Source organism: Balaenoptera physalus, assembly GCF_965194825.1.
Source record: "Balaenoptera physalus genome assembly, chromosome: 1".
In the NCBI taxonomy this organism is placed as follows: Eukaryota; Metazoa; Chordata; class Mammalia; order Artiodactyla; family Balaenopteridae; genus Balaenoptera; species Balaenoptera physalus.
In genome coordinates, this window is record NC_138882.1 from 183960969 (window position 1) to 183982161 (window position 21193).

General features: G+C 57.1%; 1 protein-coding gene across 3 annotated transcripts; it reads left to right on the forward strand.

The window, feature by feature from the left end:
• Positions 1 to 648: 648 nt before the first annotated feature.
• On the forward strand, positions 649 to 21020 carry FAM131C (family with sequence similarity 131 member C). 3 transcript variants are annotated; one of them, XR_014253108.1, is made up of 8 exons: positions 649 to 1013; positions 14865 to 14980; positions 15875 to 15910; positions 16182 to 16275; positions 18784 to 18966; positions 19234 to 19344; positions 20158 to 20481; positions 20654 to 21020. XR_014253108.1 is itself a non-coding variant. In XM_082423951.1 (7 exons), the coding sequence occupies exons 1-7, from the start codon at positions 992 to 994 to the stop codon at positions 20427 to 20429; spliced, it is 834 nt and encodes a 277-aa protein (XP_082280077.1). In that variant the 5' UTR covers positions 650 to 991; the 3' UTR covers positions 20430 to 21020. The 3 variants fall into 3 exon arrangements, 2 of the variants coding, with proteins under 2 accessions (XP_082280077.1, XP_082280078.1); XM_082423951.1 differs by having other exon boundaries at positions 650 to 1013; positions 20158 to 21020; XM_082423952.1 differs by lacking the exon at positions 649 to 1013 and having other exon boundaries at positions 14863 to 14980; positions 15721 to 15910; positions 20158 to 21020.
• Positions 21021 to 21193: the final 173 nt, after the last annotated feature.

Sequence of the window (21193 nt, forward strand, 5' to 3'; positions counted from 1 at the left end):
AGCTGCGTGCAGGGGAAGGTTTGCTGTGGAGCTGGGGGGCGGGGGGGTGTCTGTGTGTAAATATGAGTGTGTGTGGCTGTTAGTGTGTGGATGTGCACGTGCAAGTGCGTACACGTGTGTGTTCGTGGGTAGGTATGTGAGAGATCAGAGGGGTCACTGTGGCCCCATCGGACGGCAGGTGCAGGGCTGAGGCAGCCCAGGCGGGCCCTCTCACCCGCCTGACCCCGTGGAGTGAAGCTTAACTCTCATCCGTCAGTGAGGCCACTGGCACACCATCCCCGCCCTCTGTATCCCCAGCCTGGGCCGCCGTCCCCCCAGTGAGAAGCTGATGGTCAAAAGTCGCTGTCCCTCACAGCTAAGGGACCTCAGGCAAGGCATCCGACCTCCGTGAGCCTGCTTCTTCCCCTGCAAAATGGATACAATGGAATTGTTGTTACTGCGCTCAGCCAGGTTGTGCCCCAAATGCCGGAATCTCACCGCCCTCTTCCCTGACCTTCAGCCCCTGTCGGCTAGTGGAGCGGGAGGCGGGAGGGCCAGAAGTTTCCCCTCTGGCTCCCCTTCCCCTCCCCCCGCCCCCCCCCGCCGGGCTCCTGCTTACCCCGCCGCCACCCCGCGGCCGGGCTGCTGCAACAGGTCTGCAGGCGGCGGGCGCGCTGGGGGCGGAGCGGCCTCGCGGGCTCCGCGCTCGGGGCTCGGGGCTCGGGGCGAGCGCTCCCCGGGGCCGCCCCGCCCGCCGTGCTGCCCGCGTCTGGCAGGGGCGGGCGCGGCTCGCGAGGCGGCGGCGCGAGGCGAGCCGGGCGCTGCGGCGGCGGCGTTGGCGGGGACGACCCGGCGGGAGCGGCTGCTGAGCCGAGCGGAGCCCCGGCCCCTTCTCCGCTCGTCCGCGCTTCCGCTGCGCCAGCGCCGCGCGTGAGCCCCGAGCCCGAGGAGACATGAGCGCCCGGCGGCCCGGCGCACCCAAGGCGCAGCGGCCCGGCCCCGCGGCCCCGTGATGGGCTCCTGCGTGTCGCGAGGTGAGGGGGCCGCGGACCATAAGGGAAGGAGATCGGGCGCCCGGGGCCCCGCGCCGGGGACGCGCGCACGTCCCCTCGGCCGCTCCGAAGAACCTCGGTGGGGGTCGGGGGGGCGACCCGCCCTTCCCGGCCGGCCTCACCCCACCCCCGCCGAGCCCCAGGGGACACGGTGCCCCGAGGGGGACAGGGCGTGAGGGGGGAGCAGCGCGGAGAGGGAGCGTGGGGAGGTCACCGCATCCCCATCCCCGCTTGGAACCACACCCCACCAGGCGGCAGAAGCAGGGTCGCTTCCTCTCCAGCAGCCAGCCACACACCCCCTGCCGTGTGCCTCGGAAGGGACGGAGGCTTCTACTTGCTCCTGGCTTCTCTGGGGGCACTGCGGGGCACCATGAGAGCAAGCAGACCCTCCTTCCCACACCCTCCAAGACACAGGCCTTAGTAGTTAAGTGTCCCCGCTCTGTCCCCTTACCCCATGCCCCTGTCTTCAGAGTCCCTGAACCCCATTGGCAGCAAGGGGTTAATGGAGATGAACAGGTTATAAAGGAGGTTCCCCTTCCCCCACCCTCATCCCTAACTCCTCAGCCCCACCCCCATCCTCGGTCAGGGGACAGGAAGGGACAGAGACAGCTGATGTTCCCAGTAACCCCTGGGCTTTTGACTGGGCACTCTCCTGCTCTCCTTCTGTGCCTGAGCTCCATGGCTCTCCCCAAGGTGGTCTCCAGGGAGCCGGAGTGAGCTGCCCTGGGGGGAAGGTTTGGGGGTGGCAGGGACTTCTACACAGAGCAGGGGGGATGGGCAGATGGGTCTTTGGAACCCTCCCCCCCATCAGTTTTCCGTCAGGCTGCTGAGCAACATTGTAGAAGAGGCTGGCTCGGTCATTCTCCCACCCTGGTAACTTCACCCCACAGTGGGACCAGTTGGGGGGCGGTGAGGTGAGGGGGTGACTGAGGCCTTGGCTCCAGCTCTGCAGGCTGAAGCCAAATCCACTGACCCCAACCATGGCCTTGGGGGGCTGCCACCTCACCCATCACCCCCAGTAGCTTACTCAGGTGTGGAGGGATGACCAGGCCTTGGGGAGGGGCTGGGCAGGCTCTGGAGGGGACCTTGTCCTGGGAGATGTTTGGGAAGGAGCGCAACCCCTCCCCCCATCCTCTGGCCTCTATGGGGCTCTGCCCACAAGTCCTTGTGGGACATTCAGGTAAGTGGCTCAGGATGTCTCAGGAGGGTGTCAGGGCTGGGATCATGGGTGGGGCTTAGGCTGTGTGAGGTTCATTCACTTATTTATTCATTAAGCTGATGTTGGCATGACACCTACTGTGTGCGAGGCGCTATGTACACGCTGGGCACCCAGAGGCGGTGAGCCCAGCACAGCATGTGCTCTGAGGCCTACAGCCTGGCCAGAGGGGAAGGTAGTGTTAAGAGTGAAGAGTATTTAGTGTTCTTTAGAACCCACAGGCTCAGTGTGTCTCCGGAAACCTCGAAGGCTCTGGGCAGGCTCCAGGTGTTGGGGATCTGGTGTTTCCTTGTTGACTGTGTCCCTCCCCCATCACTTGGCCATCCTGTGCCAGGTGCTGGAGGCCCAGCCCCAGGTGGACTTGCCTGTGACCTGCAGACCAAGGTCAGGCTGCCAGGTGGTGCCAGGATTGGGGCTGGGTCCCAGGTCCTCTGGCTGCTACCCCATACCTGGTGCTGGAACCCTCTGCCCTGCCTGTCTGAGGTCACACTGGCCTGAGGTGGGTCTTCTCCACCCTTCCTTCAGTGGCTTGGGCTCCTCGTTGTGTATTCTGACCTTGTCCCCATCCTGAGGGGTCGGCCTACTTCCAGTCTCAACATGCACGCAGGCGAGTTGGATGCTCGTAAAGAAGGTGTGAGACCACTTCAGCAGAGGACAACCATCGTCCCAGTACTCCGCGTTCTGGGTGGCCAAACCACTAAGTGGAGGCCACCCACCCCTCTAGTCATCACTAATGCTCCCAGAGTGCTTACGGCTTACCAAGTACTGGTGGGAACATTCAAGGCTCAACTAGCTAATTTGGGGTCTATACTATCACAGTCCCCATTTTTACAAACAGGGAAACTGAGCAGAGCCCGAGGCTGCATAGCTAAGAAAGAGTGGGGCTTCCCTGGTGGTCCAGTGGTTAAGAATCCGCCTTCCAATGCAGGGGACATGGGTTCGATCCTTGGTCAGGGAACTAAAGATCCCACATGCTGCGGGGCAACTGAGCCCTCGCGCCACAACTAGAGAGAAGCCCGCGTGCCGAGAAGCCCGCGTGCCGCAGTGAAAGATCCTGCCTGCCGCAACTAAGACCCGATGCAGCCAAAAATAAATATATAAATATTTTGAAAGAAAAAAGGAAGGGAGGGAGGGAGAGAGAAAGAGAGAGAGAAAGAAAGAAAGGAAAGAAAGAGCAGAAGTAGGACTTGAACCCAGTCACGCTGACTCTGGAGCCTGGGCCCTTGTCCTCTGCACCACACAGCCAGCCCTTGGACCCAGGGCCGGGCCATTCTACTCCTCTCCAGCTGCCAGCTGGAGCCCCCACAAGCCTCTGAGTCTCCACACCTGCACCAGTTGCTAACAACAGCCCTGTTACTCGAAGCACTTCCCTGTGTCAAGTGCTCAACCTGCAGCCAGGCCAGGAATTGCTGACCTCCTGCTGATGCCCATACCAAGTCCAGAGCCCGCACGCAACTGGGGCCACCCCAGACAAACCCCAGGTGCAAGCCACACCTGGGAGAGCCACCCCATCCCAGCACTGGGCAGCAGTTAGCTTCTGCGAGCCAGGCCTGGGAGGGTAAGAGTGCGGACTCTGGGAATTCCCTGGTGGCGCAGTGGTTAAGAATCCGCCTGCCAATGCAGGGGACACGGGTTCGAGCCCTGGTCTGGGAAGATCCCACATGCGACGGAGCAACTAAGCCCGTGCACCACAACTACTGAATCCTTCACACCTAGAGCCCAGGCACCACAACGAAGAGTAGCCCCCGCTCGCCGCAACTAGAGAAAGCCCGCATGCAGCAACAAAGACCCAACGCAGCCAAAAGTAGATTAATTAATTAAAAAAAAAAAAAGAGTGCGGACTCTGGAGCCGGCCAGCCTGGGTTCGCATCCCTGCTCCGCCATTCACTGGCTTTGTGACCTCAGCAAGTTACTTAACCTTGTATATGTATCTCAGTGTTCTCGTCTGTAAAATGGGAATAATACTGGTATTGACATCTTAGGGTTACTGGGAGGGGATTAAATGACTTAGTTCACGTAAAGCACTCAGACCAGTACCTGGCATGTAGTAAATACTGTAAGTGTTAGCTGTCACTTTAATTTTTAATTTTTATTATTACCCTTCTGTGTAGACAGCTAATCCAGACCCTCTTGGCTGGGAAGGGGCAAGCTACAGAGGCTTTGAGCACCGTCCTGCCTCATGGGAAAAGAAACAAGCATTTGAGGTGCTGAGAACATGGGGGAAAGTGATTGGGACCAGATTAAGACAACAAACGCTGTTTCTAGAGGCTATTTTGTGTTCATTATCTATTTTTAAGCTACCATTTGTTGGGTGCTTATCCTGAGCTGCCTGAGGCATCACTCGCCTGACCTCGTTAGTCCTCATTCAACCCTGGAGGGGGGATGTAAGGCTCAGAGATGGGAAGGGTCTTACCTGAGGTCACACAGCCAGAACACAGAGAGGCAGGATTTGAATCCAGGACTGTGTGATCCCAGAGCCTGAGCACGGAACACCTGCCCTTTGCTTTCTCATGTCCCCACATGGAGGGAGGTACCGAGCGTGTGGCCAATGCTCAAGAAATTCAGCCCTCTGGAATAACTCCAGTGTTAGCATTCGGTTTGGGATTTGCTACCACCGTTGGTGACAATCTGTACAGAGCAATCTCTGTCTATCCGCCTCTGTCCAGCTCCGGGTCTCTCAGTGCCCATCCCATACCCCTGGCTTCAGAACCTCTCTGCCTGCCCCTTTCCGCCCCAGCCCAATCCTCCAGACCAACCCATCAGCCTCTTGCCCCCCACCCTGGGGTCTAGCGCACCGGGCACTGGCGGGTGGTGAGAGCAGAAGTTGGAGACAGAGGAGTTCCTTCTGGAAGGCCAAGCATCTGATTATGTCTGGGAGAAGGCACAAGCTCTAAAGGAGCCGACCAGAACCACCCCCAGTACTCAGGCCCACTGACTGTGACCCCTCCATTCCCAGCCTCCCAAGGCCCGTCTCGCCTTGGCCCTAGCAGAGTCCGTGAGCAGAGTCCCCCTGGGCACGGTGGAGAGACTGAGGAAGGGGTAGATGGGGCCTTGCCCCCCCTTTTTAAAAAAATTTTTATTGGAGTATAGTTGCTTTTACTTTTATTGGAGTATAGTTGCTTTATTGTTGTGTTAGTTTCTGCTGTACAGCAAAGTGAATCAGGTACACGTATACATATATCCCCTCTTTCTTGGATTTCCTTCCCATTTAGGTCACCACAGAGCATTGAGTAGAGTTCCCTGTCTATACCGTAGGTTCTCATTAGTCATCTATTTTATACATAGCATCAATAGTGTATATATGTCAATCCCCATCTCCCAATTCATCCCTCGCCCCCATCGGCCTTGCCGTTTAGAAGCTCACAGTCTGAGGAGGGAGACACAGCCTTGCCCTTGGAGTTGTCTAGTGGGGGAGGTAGGACACACAGGTGGAAAAACAGCCTGACGACCCTCTCAGGAGATCAGCGCTGGTCAGTGGTTGGAGCACAAGCTTTGGCATTTCAGACTGGCCTAGGTTTGAACCTCATTTCTGCCACTTACCAGTGGGTGACCTTGCAGAGGTGACTTAACCTCTCTGAGCCTCAGTTTCCCCATATGTAAAATGGGCATAACAGTACCTACTTTGCTGGGTTGTTGTTAAGATTGAATCAGAGATAATGGATTGAAAGGCCTAGGATAGTACCTGACACAGTAGGTGTTCAATAAACAGTGCAAGCAAATCACTGTATGCCAGACTTTGCCCATTAGGGCTGCTGGTAAGGTAATAGCCTAATACATCTGAGGACAATCTAGGCAGGCTGCCTGGAGGAGGTGAGGCTAGATCAGGGTGTTCAAAGAAGTTGGGCCACAGGATGGCAGAGGAAGTAAAAAGGAGCTAGGATGTGTGGAAAGTCCTGAAGAGGACATGGAAAGGGACCCCTTTGGGCAGCTCTGAGTTGTACCAACTCACTTATGGAGCTACTGCTGTGGACCTGGTGACCTGTAAATCAGTGTCGTGGGGGGCGGGGGGCACTTTGTCTCCTAAAGGCCAGGCCACTGCCAAGTTCAGAGGGACGGACTGCGGCTGTGGCAGTGACTCACGAGGACTCACCCTTGGTGACCTCCCTCTGCAGAGTCCCCCAGGGCAAGCTCCAGCCCTGGGGAAGGACCAGAGGAGCGCTGCCTGAGATCTGTCCCAGGGTCCAGAAAGAGGATGTGAGGTCTGGGAGGAGAGGGGGACAGAGCCGCTGTCGTTTATGGAGTGCTTGCTGTGGTAGGTGCTTCATCCTCACGGCCACCCGCCAGTATTCTCATTTCACAGATGAGAGCCCTGAGGCTCCCAGGGGCCGCGTCACAGGCCCACAGCCCTGGGGCTGACAGTGAAAAGGCGGGATTTAAACCCAGGACAGGGACTGTGCAAGGAAGGCCTTGCCCGCTGTGCTCTCTTCGGTGCAAGGCAGGAACCTGGCATGTCACAGCTGAGTGGCACACGCCTAGGGCGCAGATGGCTGGAGGACTGCATCGTGCACTCGGCCGCAGGGGTCCCAAGAAGCTTAGGGGGAAGGCCCGTGACTGTCCAGGGAGGGTCATCACGAGGGGCCATCACAAGGGGCTTCGGCTGCTGCTCCGTTTACTGTGTGCTTTCAAGAGGAGGTCTACCCTCTCTGGGCTGCTGAGAAGGAGCAGGGTTAAGCCTGGAACCACTGTGTCCTCCTGGGGTGTGGAGCCCTGGGAGACACTTTGGGGGAGGTGGCAGCCACGATGACAAATGTGCTGGGACATAGGCACCAAGGAACAGCTCAAGGGGCTGGACGACTGGGAAGGAGGTGAGAAGAATCTGGGTGGTAATGTTGCAGACGCACCCAGGGAACGAGCAGAGAAAACCAGTGTGGGAGCGTTGCAGCCAGAGGGGTTTAGGTGAAACATCAGGAGGAGCTGCTTGGGCGGCTGGACTCTAGCAGATTGAGGAGCTGGCATGGGAAGGCAGGAAGCATCCTTGGTACGCAGAGAAGCTCCGGCTGAAGGCAGAGGGATGGAGGGGACATCTAGATGACACCCCTCTCCTTGAAGGATCAGGGTGGCCCCGTCCAGGCTGCCGTGGCAACCAGAGGCCCGTCACTTCTGTGGCCAGGGCAGGTGGGGGAGGGGGGGCAGTCTGAGAAGGAGCCTCAGACCTTGAGTTTGGGAGAGTAGGGTGTGGACTGGGAAAGGGGGTGGTATCCCCACAGCTCCCTTGGGAGAGGAAGGTGCCCACAGGAGCAGAGGCTAGGGGTCTCCTCATGCTATCCCCCAGCCCCCGCCCCACATGAAATGCTGTGTTTTTCCAGTTGCCGGTGGTGACGTGGCTGCCGGTCCCAGCTGGGCGAAAAGCAGCCTATGATTTCACCCTGGGCTGGTTCATTACCTGACGTCTCCATAGCAACCAGCCTGTGACATCACGGGGCCAAAGTCCTCAGGGGAGAAGGCAGCTTTGGCAGAGGCGCCTGCACCCCAACTGAGGTGGGGGGCAGGAAAGCTGGGGAGGGGGCTGGGAGCCAGGAGCCCACGTCCGCCACCGCGTCGAACGATAACTTTGTTCAAGTCACGTCCCTCCAGGCCTTCGACATCACCTGCCAGCTCCCCTTGCTCCCTGGCCTGTGGTTGCAGAGTTGTAAAACAGCTTCGGGCGATGGGCAGGGGCCTGGAGATATTCCCTCACCCTTCAGAGTTCCCAGGGGTAGTCTGTAGCCCGCATTACCCTGTCTGCACCTTGGAGGCCCCAGCTTGTGCATGCTGGCACCTTAAGAGTGTGACTTTCAAACTTTTTTGACTGGACCCATAAGAATAAATTATTTTGCTTCGTAATCCAGTACACACACATGTGCACACATGTGTGTCTGTGCAATTGAAACAGAGGCTTCGTGAAATAAGACTTAGCCTGTCTCTGCAGTGGGTTCTGATATTTTCTATTCTACTCAATTCTACTTCATTCTTTTAAAATGTGACCTAGTAAATTGCTTGCTTGACCCACTAAAGGATGTGCCCCTGGTTTGAACACCACCTTTGAGGGACCTGGAACGTTGCCTTTGTACACATGGAAACTCTGATGCCCAGAGAGGGGCAGGACTCTGTCAGGGTCACACAGCCAGGACTGGGCATGAAGAGCAAGATGTATTGCACACTGTGGGGTGCACGGCTTAGCCCCCATGATCCCATGCTGCCCTCGCTGCTCTTAGCACCCGGGTCACTGAGCTGTGGATTCAGGGGGTGGGGGCTTAACCTGGCTCCACTTCCCTTTTCTCCGGTCCCTGCTCCAGACAGTCTCACTTGAACCTCCCTGACCTGCCCGCCCGTAACAGCCTTCGGGCAGACTCCAGAACTCTCTAGCCTCTTCTGGACACTAACTGGACACCCAGTTTGGATGACAACTTTCATCTCGCATCCCATCTGACCCTCTCCTTCTCCCCTTCGGCCATGGCTGGCTGCTCTTTACTCTGCTGGCCTCCCTCTCCTCTCTGTGCCCCTTTCTTCTCTGACATGGTGGGGTCTGGCATGAGGAACTTGAGAAAAAATGGCCAAGACATTTGTATTTATCTGGAGCTCTAGTGGTCTCCCTTGGCTACCACTGGCTCAGTGATGAAGCCTCTGTGTTGTAGGCATGCAAATATTCATTCCTTCGTTCTTACAACAAATGTTTAATGAGCACCTACTATGTGCCAGGCCCTGGGCAGGTGCTGGGACTAACGTAGCAAATAACACAAGGTCCCAGCCCTCACAGAGCTCATGTTCCAGTGAGAAACCATGAACAAGGAAACAGGCACACACATTGTGGAGTGATGGTTGTAAAACAGGGTGAGGGGATAGAAAGAGTCGGGTGTCATATTAAATAAGATGGTTGGGGAGGCCTCGCTGAGGTTGTAACATTTGAGCAGAGACCTGAACGGAGGGAGGGAGTGAACCTGTAGGTGGCAGGAGAGTCCCAGATGGAGAAAAGGAACGAACGGCCAGTGCAAAGGCCCTGAGGCAGGAGTGTGTTGGAGTGAGAGAGGAGGAGAGGAGGGACATGAGGTGGGAGGGGGGCCAGGGTCTCTCGGGTTAGCACGTGTGAATTCTCCGGGGAGCCATGGCGGGCGGCGGGGAGGGGCTCCCCACTATAGAGCCCATGTCGTGGGAGATCTGACCTGGTTTGACCTCTTCCATTCCCTGCCCAATCCCCTTTTCCCCCTAAAGTGATCCACCCTGCAGCCTCTTGGGGCTGGGGTCCTCTTGCCTGCAAGCAGCCCTCTTAGGCGACTGCTCAAAAATGGAGCAAAAATGGAACCTTGGGTGGAACAAGGCTCAAACCTGGCCCCTTCCTCAGTGTCTACTTGACCCTTGACAACACAATGTTCCCCTTTGCAGGCTTCCCAAATTTCTGCAGGTGAGTCTCTGGGAGCCCCTCATTTAGCCCGTGGGGAGAAATAGGTAGAGTCAGAAGGGGGTTGACGGCTGGGGTAGCAGAGCCGGTTTCAGCCACTTTGAAGAGAGCGTCTGCTCCCCCCATCCCGCCTCCACCCCCTGACAGCGGCTTTCTTCAAAAGCGGGGCCCTCAAGGCTTCCTTGAGGTATTGGGAGTCTGAGCCTTACTTTTCCTGCATTATTCCTGTAGGATCAATTATGGGCAAATTCCTGAAGTTATAATTGTTTCTTTTGTTAAAACACTTGGAATGTTAAAACATTTTGAATGTTCAAAATTAAGTTTTATTGGAATTTGCTATTATTTGGATTACCATATTATTGTATCTTTTGTTTGGCCTTGACTTGGTAGTTTATTTGTAGCAACTAGAAAAAGAGAAACAAAGTTATTCTTAATGTAATTTAGTCGCATTAAATATTTTCTTTGGGTCAGTTTTTTATTGTAACTTAATGAACGTCTCAGTTTTTCCCCTCCAATCAAGATCTCATTTTATTTTGATGAGAAATTTCCTGGTATAATATCAGTTACTTAGTGAAATACTTTGAATTGCTGAAGATCATATGACCTCTTAAAAAAATTCTAAGCTTATTTAGTACCTTTTTTTTTAAAAATAAATTTATTTATTTATAAAAAAAAAAAAAAAAAAAAGCGGGGCCCTCAAAGCGTCTTGGTTCTCAGCTTGGATCCTGGTAGACAATTCTTGAGGAACAGGAGCAGTCTCCCTCAGCTGCCCATTTTACAGATGTGGAAATAGAGGCTTGGAGAGGCGAAGTCACTTGTTCAAGGTCCCACAGTAATAAAGGGCAGACCCAGGATTTGAACTGGGCAATCCGGAACCAAAGCTTCACCCAGCTGTCTTAGGAGCAGTTCCTCAGGAGCAGACCCTGAAACGGGGATGTGGGTACAGCTGGAATGTGAAGGAAATCTTACGGAGGAAACCAGTACAGGAGTGGAGAGAGTGAGGCAGAGGAGATGCAGCCAGGAAAGGGTGTCTGTCGTCCTGCGGGGGGTGGTTTCTGCCTAATCCCACAGGGAACTCTGGGATGAAAGTGAAGCTCAGCGTTTTCCCACCCAAAACAGAGGAGCTGGGGTCCTGCCCCTCCAGTCACGGGCTAAGGGCCGCTCCGGTGGGAGCAGCGTCACTTCTCAGTTTCAGCCCAGTTGCCTGCGGGCAGCCCGCCTAGAAGGAGCCTCAGGTGCTGCCTGTTGGAAGCAAAGTACGTGGGGAGGGGCCTGTGGGTGCACAAACACAGGAGAAACAGATCCACCGGGATCTGGGGGATTGGGTGCAGCAGCCACACCACCCCCTGCCACCCAGTTCTTCCCTCCCTGTTAACCTCCAAAGTCCCCGAGTCTCCAGTTCAGCCCACTCTCCTCCATCCACCAGTGGCGCCCCCAGCCCCGCCTCTGGGGTTGCCTGACGTCTCTCATCTCCAGCCTCAGACCCTCCCTGGCCTCAGCTTCCTCCAGGAAGCCCTGTCGGCTTCCATGCCATCAGCTGCTCCGCCTCTGCCCACGCTGGCCCAAGCCAGAAAGGGGAGGTGGGAGCCAGCGCCCAGGGCTGGATAGGCTGCAGGCTGGGACCAGTGTCCTGCAGAGGGCCCCCCTCCCTATGGCAGCCCAGACGCTGCTGCTCCTTGCAGACTCCTTCCAGACCCCATGGCTTCGTGCAAGCCCCGCCCACCCCACGCCATCCCCACCGTCTTCCCCCACCACCATCCCCACGCCCGCCTAGACCGCCTACCTCCTGGACAGCTCCCTGCCATCAGCTCTCCTGCGCAGCCCCCAATCCCCACCCCGAACTCATCAAAACTCTTTTTGTGCTTTGGAAGAAGGTGAACCTTGGCGTCAGACCCACAGGACTCAGGTCCTGACTGCCGGCGACTGGCTGTGTGCCTGGGGCTAGTGGCTTCCCCATCTGTGCCTCCGTTTCCTCACCTGCCAGGTTGAGCCACAGATTCCTTCCCCTCTAGGTCAAGGTGAGGACTCTGCCGTCACACTGAGAGGAGAATGTAGGAAGCAGAGCAGTCCTCTGGCGCTGCTGTTGCCCTGGCTCAGCCTTGTGTTTGAATGAGGGGCTCTGCGGGGGAGGTGTTCCTGCATCAAACTGTGAGCTCCCCGAGGGCAGGGATGGAGTTAATCCTACCTCGTCCCCTTGCACAGTGTAGACGTCCAGTAGATGGATGCTGAGAGAGTGACGGAATGAATGGCTGCAGGGATGGATGGATGGATGGATGGATGGATGAATGCATGAATGAATGAACGAACGATCATCCCCCAGATCTTCACATAACTGGGCTTTTCCTGATACTCAGGCCTCAGCTCTGAGAAGCCCTCTCCAGCCCCTCCTACTTACGCTGTCATTTTTTTCTTCATAGCTATTACTGTTTCCTAATGGGTCTTACTCATTTGTGAGTTTTTGGTTAATAGTCTCTCTCCCTCACTAGAACATCAGCTCCGTGAGGGCAGAAACCATCTCTGTCTTCATCACCATTGTGTCCCCAGTACTCAGAACAGCGCGAAGCGTGTAGTAGGTGCTCAGCTAATACTTTTCAGTGAATAGAAGAGTAACTAAATGCATTAATCAAATGAATGATAAGGGTGTTCTCCGTCATCCTGGGGGGCGGTGGAGGAGTCCTCTTCAATTTGGCCCAAGGATTCAGTCCAGCAATTCCGGTTGCTCAGGTCAAGGTGTTCATTCCCTCAGCAACGACTGTGAACCTACAGTGTGGTAGGCCCTGGGGATGCATCAGGGGCAGGCCGATCCCTGACCACCCCCCCACAACATAAATAATTTTACCAGACATCCTGTGCTAAATGCTGTAATAAGGGTGGAAATCATCCCCGCAGATGTTTACAGAGCACCTACTAAGTGCAGGCGGGGTTCTATGCTCTGGACACAGAGCACTGAGCAGGGCTGCCATGGTCTCCATACTCATGGTGCTCACATTTGTTGTGGGGAGAGGGGTTGGACTCTTAAATAAACAGAAATATCAGAGGGTGATGACCGTGAGGGGAGTGACTGGTGGCCGGCGTGGGGACAGGGAGGGCCACATTGAACAGCGTGGCCAGGGAAGGTCTCTCTTGAGCTGAGTCCTGGATGATGAGGTTCGGGAAGATCTGGGGAAAGAGTGTTCCAGGTGCAGGGGAGGGGACAGCAAGGACAAAGAACAAGCTTGGACATTTGAGGAGCAGCAAGGAGGCCAGAGTGGCTGAAACAGTGAGCGAGGGGGCGGGCAGAGGACTGAGGCCAGGAGTGGGCGAGCTGACCTGAAGGGCCCTGAAGGCCGAGGTGAGGGGCTGGCTCTTCTCCTAAAGTGCGATGGAAGGAAGCCAGGACACATGAAGACAGTCTGACCTGGAATGCGATGTCCCTGTGCTGCTGGGTGGAGAGTGGATGGCAGGGCCAGGAGGGGAAGCAGGTGACTGTTGGTGAGAGAAGGTGATGGGTCCCACCAGCGGAACAGCGGTGGGTATGGAGAGGGATAAATCTGGATTGGAGCTCTGAGAGAGAGCCAGTGGGACTTGCTGGTTGATTGGATGGGGTTGGCGGGGAGAGGTAGGGAAAGCAGGACTCCGAGAAAGCTCCTGGATTTTTTGTTGGTACAGCTGGGCGGCCCATTGCATCATCTTCTAAAATCGGGGAAGTAAAGGAAGATGGACTCAGGTTTGCAAGTTCCGTTTTGCCCGGGGTTTGCTTGAGATGCCTATTGGGCATCCACGTAGGGAGCTGGAAACTCATTCAAGAGCTCAAGCAAAGAGTCGGGGCTGGAGGTGTAAATGTGGGTGTCAGCCACATACGGGTGAGATCTCTTGGGAGAGAGAGAAGGGAGGCAAGGGGCCCGGGATGGAGCGGTGGGGCAGGCTCAGGGGATGAGCAGTGAAGGAAGATGAAGAAGAGCGCCATGGAGGTGGGAGGGAAGCCAGGAGAAGGGTGTGGCTGGAGAGGGAGGGAGGGATGGGCGACACCCTCGTGCCTCCTGGGTGGCCACCGAAGATGGGGCTGAAGAAGTCACCTCTGAGCTTGGCCCCGTGCAGGTTTCTGGCCACTTGCCAAGGGCTGTCTCATGAAAGGCTGGTTGGAACAGGCATAGGAGAAAATGGGAGAAGATGGGAAGTAGAGGTTGGACAGAAGTCTGGCCACGAAGGGGGCAGAGGAGTGAGCAAGGAGTAGAGGGAAGCAGGGGCCGGGAGAAGGTCTTTAAAGGGGGGAAGAAGGGGGGCTGGGGGCTGACCCAGAGGTGAGGGGCCTCCATGAGGCAGGAGAGAGGAGAGGGGATGCTGGCAAGAGTCCCTGAGCCGAGAGGCATTGCAGCCCGTGCCACGCTGATGGGCTGACTTGGTGGGGAGGGAACACAGGCAACACGAGAAAGAGCGCAGAAGCCCGCCCTGGAGGGAGGGCAGAGACGGAGCCCAGACCCCGGGTGGAGGGACTGGTCTTGGACCGAGGGGGGACAGTTATTCCTTTGTCACAAGAGGGAAAGCAGACGATGTGGCATGCCGGCAGGGCAATGATTTGAGGTGGAGAGAGTGGGGTGATGCCTTCTGAAGCCTCCTGGGTTGCATTGAGGGCTGGAGAGAAGCCAGCAGCAAGGTGCGGGGAGCAGCAGGGGTGTCAGTGTTGGGAGTTCAAGAAGGAAAGAGGATGAGGTAGTCAACCTCGCAGGACGCAAACCAGCAGGAATCAGAGAAACGTAGAAGGATCCTTGGGTTGCGTCCTGTGTGAGGCCGGCGGGCACCGATTTAACATGACGCCCATGACTTTCCCCAGCGACGTGCAGATCGAAGGGTCCAGGCACGAAGCAGGCAGAGGGTTAGACTATACAGGGTTAAGAGAGTCAAGGGTATCTGCAAAGGAGAGCTCGTAGGATACGCCAGGAAGTCTTAGCTGGGCCAGGAGGAAAGTGAGGACATGAGGAGTTAGAGGAAGGTAGAATAAATGGATTGGAGGTCTCTGTGAGGTCAAAAAATTGCTGGAGTGTGGGTACTAGAATTAGTGCAAATGGAGTAACAAGCAGATGGGCAAGTAAACCCCACTGAGGGGATCTGGCTGGACTCCTCACCTGCTGTGAGCTTGAACCTGTTTTCTACGAAATGATGTAATAATAAAGTAACGCCCATCTCTCAGGACTGGCTTGAACAAGCTTCATGAGCAAGAGAGCTCTGGGCTTTTCTAAGTTCCTTCTGTCTTTCTTTTTTCCAGATTTGCTCACAAGTACCCACAAGGACTGCCCCATGCCCCAGGGCACGGCCCCCCTGAACCCAGACTTGCCCTCCAGCCGCCCACCCATTGTGGCTCCAGACCATGTCACTGGCAAGGTAACTGGTCACGCTTCATCCACACCTTCACCCCCACGTATGCCCTGGTTCCTGGGCTGTGCCCTACAGCTCCCCACAGGGAGCAGAAACCATTTCAGCCTCCTCTGTCCCTGCCGAACTTGGCTGCTTCCTGTGGGATCAGGACCCCTCAGGGTTGGTATTCAGCTGGATGAAGGTCTGAATTGGGCTGGGCATCCAGGGACTGAACCAGACCTATTTAGAAAAGAGAGTCCCACGCTGAAGGGCTTCCCACCCAAATTAACTCAGCCTTGCAGATTAGATGTTCTGTTACCAGCCCATGGACTCCTTAGCAGCCTGCACTGCCAGCTGGAGAGTAAAGGAATGGAATTCTCAGTCCAGATAGATCAGGACGATCTTGCTAGGGCCTCAAATCCTGTGCATAATTTCCATCTTTGCCCCAGAGGTTGTGGCTTGAACCTACCAGTTGATATAATTACCTTTTTTTTTTTTTTGAGCACATACCACATGCTAAGCGTCGTGCTAGGCACTTTGCCTACGTTATGTCATTTACGCTTCAGCACAACCTGTGAGATGAATGGCATTGTTACCATTTTACAGAGGACGAAGCTGATGTTCTGAGATGTTAAGTCACTAGTCCAAGGATACCCAGGTAGAAATGGCAGAGTCAAAGGCCAGCCCAGGTCTGATCTATCCCCTAACCCACTGCCTCTCCTGGCAGAGCCATCATTGCACCCCCCGCTCCTCTCTCTGCATGCCAGGGGACGCCAGGGCATGACCCATGAATAGGCAGACCCCGACCTCAGGGACGACCAGAAGGCTGACCCACACCACCAGCCAGGGCTCCAGGATTCGCGCCATCTGCTGGCACAGTGGGCCAGACCCTGCCTGTTCCTCTTTCTCCTCTTGTTTTAGGACAAACAGATGGATTTCTGTTGGGATCCTTGGCAGGTCAGTGCACTTGCCCATCCCCCAGTCTAGCCAGCCTCAGCTGACACCATTGCCTCCCCCCCTCTGCTGGGCCCAGCCTGGACACACAGGGCTGCCAGCCCTGGGGGAGGGGGGCCTGATGGAAACAGGGCTGGGGATGGTCCTGTAGGGGGGTGGCAAGATGGCCAGAGGACGTGGGGAGGGTGCGTAATGGGGATGGGAGGGGTGGGGGGAAATCATCTTGCAGGTCTGCCTCACCCTGCTCACCACCACCCCCACCCCGTTTCTCCAGAGGTGCTTCCAGACCACCAACGGCTACCTGTCCGACTCCAGATCCTGCTCCAGCAACTACAACGTGGCAGCCCTGGCCACCTCGTCCCTTGTGGGTAAGCTCCAGCTGCCCTCTCCTGTCCTGGAAGTTCGCACAGCAACTCCCAGGTCAAAGCTGAATTGTAGCTGGAAGGACTGCGGCCCTGCTGGATTCAGCATTTTCTAAATGCCAGGCTCCGTGCTGGGCTCTGCAGGACTTAGGGCTCCTGCCCTCCCCCAACCCCGCCATGGGTTAAATTGTTGGGCTCTCCACAAGTTCTGAGGGGATGGCCCCAATTTTCCAGGTGTCTGCCAGGTATGGTCTCCCTGCTTCTCTGCAGCACATGAAACCTGCCCTTGTGCCGGCTTGGGTCAGATTCCCTAGAAACAGAGCCCAAGAGGGGAATTGTCGTGCTAGTGATTTCCTGAGAGGTTATTCTCCAAGGAAACCTGTAGGGAGCAAGGGCAGCAGGAAAGGGCAGGGGAGGGAGCTCAGCAGAGGTGTAGTTGCAGAACTCTTGTCTTTCTCAGCCTGATCCCATGGGGAGCACAGGAGCATGACTTGCACCACAGAATTCATGGCACTTTGAGGCGAGGTGGCTGGGTTTTTTTTTATAAATTTATTTATTTGTTTGTTTGTTTTGGCTGAGTTGGGTCTTCATTGCTGTGCACGGGCTTTCTCTAGTTGCGTGAGTGGGGGCTACTCTTCTTTGTGGAGCACGGGCTCTAGGCTCATGGGCTTCAGTAGTTGCAGCATGCGGGCTCAGTAGTTGTGGCTCGCGGGCTCTAGAGCGCAGGCTCAGTAGTTGTGACGCACGGGCTTAGTTGCTCCGCGGCATGTGGGATCTTCCCGGCCCAGGGCTCAAACCCATGTGCCCTGCATTGGCAGGTGGATTCTTAATCACTGCGCCACCAGAGAAGTCCCAAGGTGGCTGGTTTTATATTACTCCTCCATTGGTCCATCACTGGCTGCCACCTTCCGAGCACCTCTGGGTGAGGCAGCTCCCATCAGCTAAGGGCAAGGCTCCCAAGAAAGGCACAGGTGTGAGCCGGCAGCAGCACCTGCAGTGGCAGGGGGTGGGCACGCCGGACCAGCACGGCATCTGCCCCACGTTGACCACAGCACCGGCCCTTCTCAGCCAGCCAGCCTCTGCTCGCAGCTTCGCTCCTTGATCCTCAGGCTCCCATTTCTTTACATCCCTCACAGCTCCCCAGAAGGCCCTTGCTGCCCCCGCACATTTGCCCCTGTCGTTTCCTCCACCTGAAACCCCTTCCCTCCACCTCACCTGCCCTTCGGGGGCCACTGAACCTCCGCCTCCAGAAACCTTCTCTGGTTGCCAGCACTCCCTAACCTGGGTGGGGTCTCCCCCTTCTTTCCACCTCCATCTTTCCCATTTTGCCAGAGTTTTATGTCTCAGTTGCCTTCATGGATGCCTTTCTTTCTTAAATATTGCTGCTCCTCACGTCATGGCTTCTGGGACCAGTGACTCCCAGATCTGTGTTCTCAGCCTGGGTTAAAGGAGATGCCGAATCATTCTTGACGACCTTCTATCTATCGTCTTCCACATCCGACCGGTCTACTCACAAGAACCCCTCCAGGCCCTCCTCCCCATCTGCCCAGCCCTGTCCTGTCTCTTGCTGGATCCCTTCAATGGCCCCTAATGTCCCCCTGTCTCCACCCTTGGCCCCCAATCCTCTAATGAGGATGTTCTTCCTAAACGACAGATCTGGCTTGTCACTCTCTTGCTCATTACCGTGCTGTGGCTCCCCATTGCTCTAAGGAGAACAGTGGCGCCCTCAGTCTGGCTCGCTTAGCCCCCAGTCTGGCCCCTGTTGGGCTTCCCAGCCTCTCCTGCTTCCCTACTCCTGGTGTTGCCCCATGTCTTGTCCCCAGTAGTCCTGGAACCACGCCAGATTCTTCTATGCCTTCATCCTCTTCTCATCTCTGGAATAGCCTCCAGTCTTGCCTCTGTTTATCCAACTCAAGCTGCCTTCAAAGCTGGACTCCAGTCTACCTCTTCCAGGAAGCCTTCCCTGCCTGCTACAGGTCTCACCCTCAGCAGAGCGGGCAGTGTCCTAGGCACAGGGGCTGCTCTCTCGGAACTTGTTAACTAGTGGATACAGGGAGGGTTGGGTGGATCTTGAATGGATCCTTGAGTGAATCTCCTTGAGCAGAAGGGTCTAAACTTGGTCACAAAGGGAATGAAGGGTGTGACAGGTCTGGAGAAGAAGCACCAGGTGGGCAGGAGCATTGATTGGGAGCAGGACACAGTGGGGGTGGGGCATGGGGCCTGCAGATGGGTGGGGAGCATCTACGTGAGAGGGCCTCAGGCTGTGGGAGGGCGTGGGGCAGGCGGGCCACGGGCACGAGGTATTGTCCTGGCGGGAGGAACTGGACAGGTACAGGCACTGAGGGTGTGGGGCTTTGCGGACGCAGGGCACTGGGAGAGGACGGGGCGCTGAATGGATGTGCGGTACAGGCCATTGGATTGCCCTGAGGACCTGGGAGGCCTGGGGTATTGGGGGGGGGGCCTGAGCTGGGCCTTGGGTCAGAGCCATCACTCAGCTGCCCTCAATTGCCCCAGGAGTGGTGCAGAGCATCAAGGACCACATCACAAAGCCCACGGCCATGGCACGTGGTCGCGTGGCCCACCTCATCGAGTGGAAGGGCTGGAGTGCCCAGCGCTCAGGCTGGGAGCTGTCCGCAGCCGAGGACGAGCATTACTGCTGCCTCCCAGATGAGCTGCGTGAGGCCCGCTTTGCTGCAGGTCAGAGGGGGGAGGGGGAGCTTGGGGACGGGGACTGGCCGGGGCTGTAGTCCTTAGGGGACCCAGGGTCACCACCTGGGCATTGTCTGGGCAGGCAAGAATAATGCCATGGGGTGGACGGGGCACCGGTGGGCACAAGCTGATCAGCATGCCCGGGCATGGATGGGCAGCCCCAAGAGGCAGTGTCTGGTGCCAGCCTGACCTGGCACCGGATGCCCCCCACACCCTCTGCCCGTGCCCCTGCTGAGCCGGGTCCGTCCCCCACAGGGGTTGCCGAGCAGTTTGCCATCACGGAGGCCACACTGAGTGCCTGGTCCTCGCTGGACGATGAGGAGCTGCACCCAGAGAACAGCCCCCAGGACATCATCCAGCTACAGGGTACAGCCCGGCGGGCGCCAGGGCGGGCTGGGTGCGGCAGAGCTGGGGCTGCGTGCCTGCTCTGCCCTGTGACCTCAGACACAGCCCCTCTGTCCCTCAGCCTTAGTTTTTCTTCATCTGAAAAATGGGGCTGGTGATCCTTGCCCTGCCCATTGCCCAAGGAGCGCCCCGAGCATAAAGGAGAGAAAGATAGATGACAGACAGACAGATAACAGGAATTAAGTGCTCACTGTGCCAAGTGCTTTACGTGTGTTATTTCACTTTATTCTTATGACAGCTCTAGGAAGTAGATGCTGTTATCTCCATTTTACAAATGAGGGAAACCGAGGCATCCAGAAACTCACCTCAGATTACACAGCTACAGGCATCAGAGACAGGATCTGAGCCTTAACACCAAGCACAGTCAACCACCTTTCTAGGACCCCAGGTTACTACCGAGGGCTTCAGGGAGCCTGGGTCCTGGGTGGCGCCCGCCTACCCACTATCTCATTTGCTCCTCCCTGTGATGGTGAGGGGCGGGAAGGGAGTGGAGGCCTGGGAGGAACGCTGGCTGCCTCACTTCTCCGAGCAAGCCTGCTCTTCACTATTCTGCTCCTGCCACCACCACCCTGTCACTCCCCCAGGGAGAAACGGGCTCAGAGAGGTTCAGTGACATGACCAAGGTCACACAGCTTGGCAGTGACAGAGCCAGGTTTGGAGGCGGGTCTTCTGCCCCTCTCCCTGCCTCACACTCCCGGAGAGGGTGAGGAGCCGGGTCTTCTGAACTTCATTCCTCACCTCCCCCCCCCAACCCCCCGCCTGCTGCTTTTCCAGACCTGGAGAGCATCTACCTTCAGGACAGTCTTCTGAGTGTCCCCTCGCAGGATGACAGTCTTCTGGCCTTCTCCTCCCCCGATGGATGGCCCTCACCTGACGAGCCCCCCACCATAGCCTCTGGCCCGCAGCCCCCCAGCCCCGAACAGCAGCACCGGCAGCGGCTGCTGGGGGCCCCGGGGCCCGAGCGGGGGGCCCGCCTGCAGGGCTCCCTCCCGTCGGTGGACAGCGGCTCCCTCTCAGAGGAGGAGGACGAGGTGTTCTATAACTGAGGCGGGCGCCGGAGCCTGCTCACACCGTGACCTGGCCCGGTGGGCAGCCCAGGTGCATCAGGACGCCAGGGTCTGGCTGGGCATCTCTTGACCCCTCAGGGCAGGCACAGGGTGGGTGCGGCAGGGCTGGGGCCCAGCATTCCTTGGGGACCATTCCGTGCCTCTGTGGACCTGCCCCCCGCAGCGGGAGCCGTAATCCCCTTCTCCCTCTTTACTTGGCTCAGGCGGGCACCTTCCCCTGCAGTTTCGGCCATCAGCGAGCTCAAGGACTCTCAGCAGACACCAGGCAGGCCGCCCAGAGGGGCCAACAGCCAGCTTCCCAGGCAGACAACCAGGGAAGGGCCTGGGAGACCCGCCTCGACCCCAGGGCTCGGTTCCTCGCCCCTCCCCTCTGTGCTTCTGCCCCCCATCAGAGGCGGGGTAGCCTCTTGGGGTACCTAACGTCTGCTCCTTAGTGCTCTTCACGAGGATTCTGTCTGTGGAGTGTCTGTCTGTCCCTCACTCTCTGGATCTGCTCCCTGGTGCCCTGCTCCCCCCTCCCATCTCCCTGAAGGTTCTCTGAAGACATTAAAGTGGTGGATTCACCCTGGAGGAACTTGGCCTGGTCTCTGCTGGGGACGGCATGTCCTCAGGCCCTGGCGGGGGGAGCTCTAGAAGGACTTTGGAGAGGGCCCCTACCCCCAAAGTACACAGACAGCTGGTCAACCTGCTGCCAGCAGCCAGGAGGGTCCCCGTGGAGGATGCTTAGGGATGTGGGCTCTCCA

What these genes read in the sequence shown, in the direction of transcription:
- FAM131C (XM_082423951.1), top strand. Translation starts at nt 992, where the DNA reads ATGGGCTCCTGCGTGTCGCGAG. An exon ending in CAGACCATGTCACTGGCAAG is followed by an intron (nt 14,981 to 15,874) that starts GTAACTGGTCAC and finishes CTCTTGTTTTAG; the next exon opens with GACAAACAGATGGATTTCTG. An exon ending in GGCCACCTCGTCCCTTGTGG is followed by an intron (nt 16,276 to 18,783) that starts GTAAGCTCCAGC and finishes CAATTGCCCCAG; the next exon opens with GAGTGGTGCAGAGCATCAAG.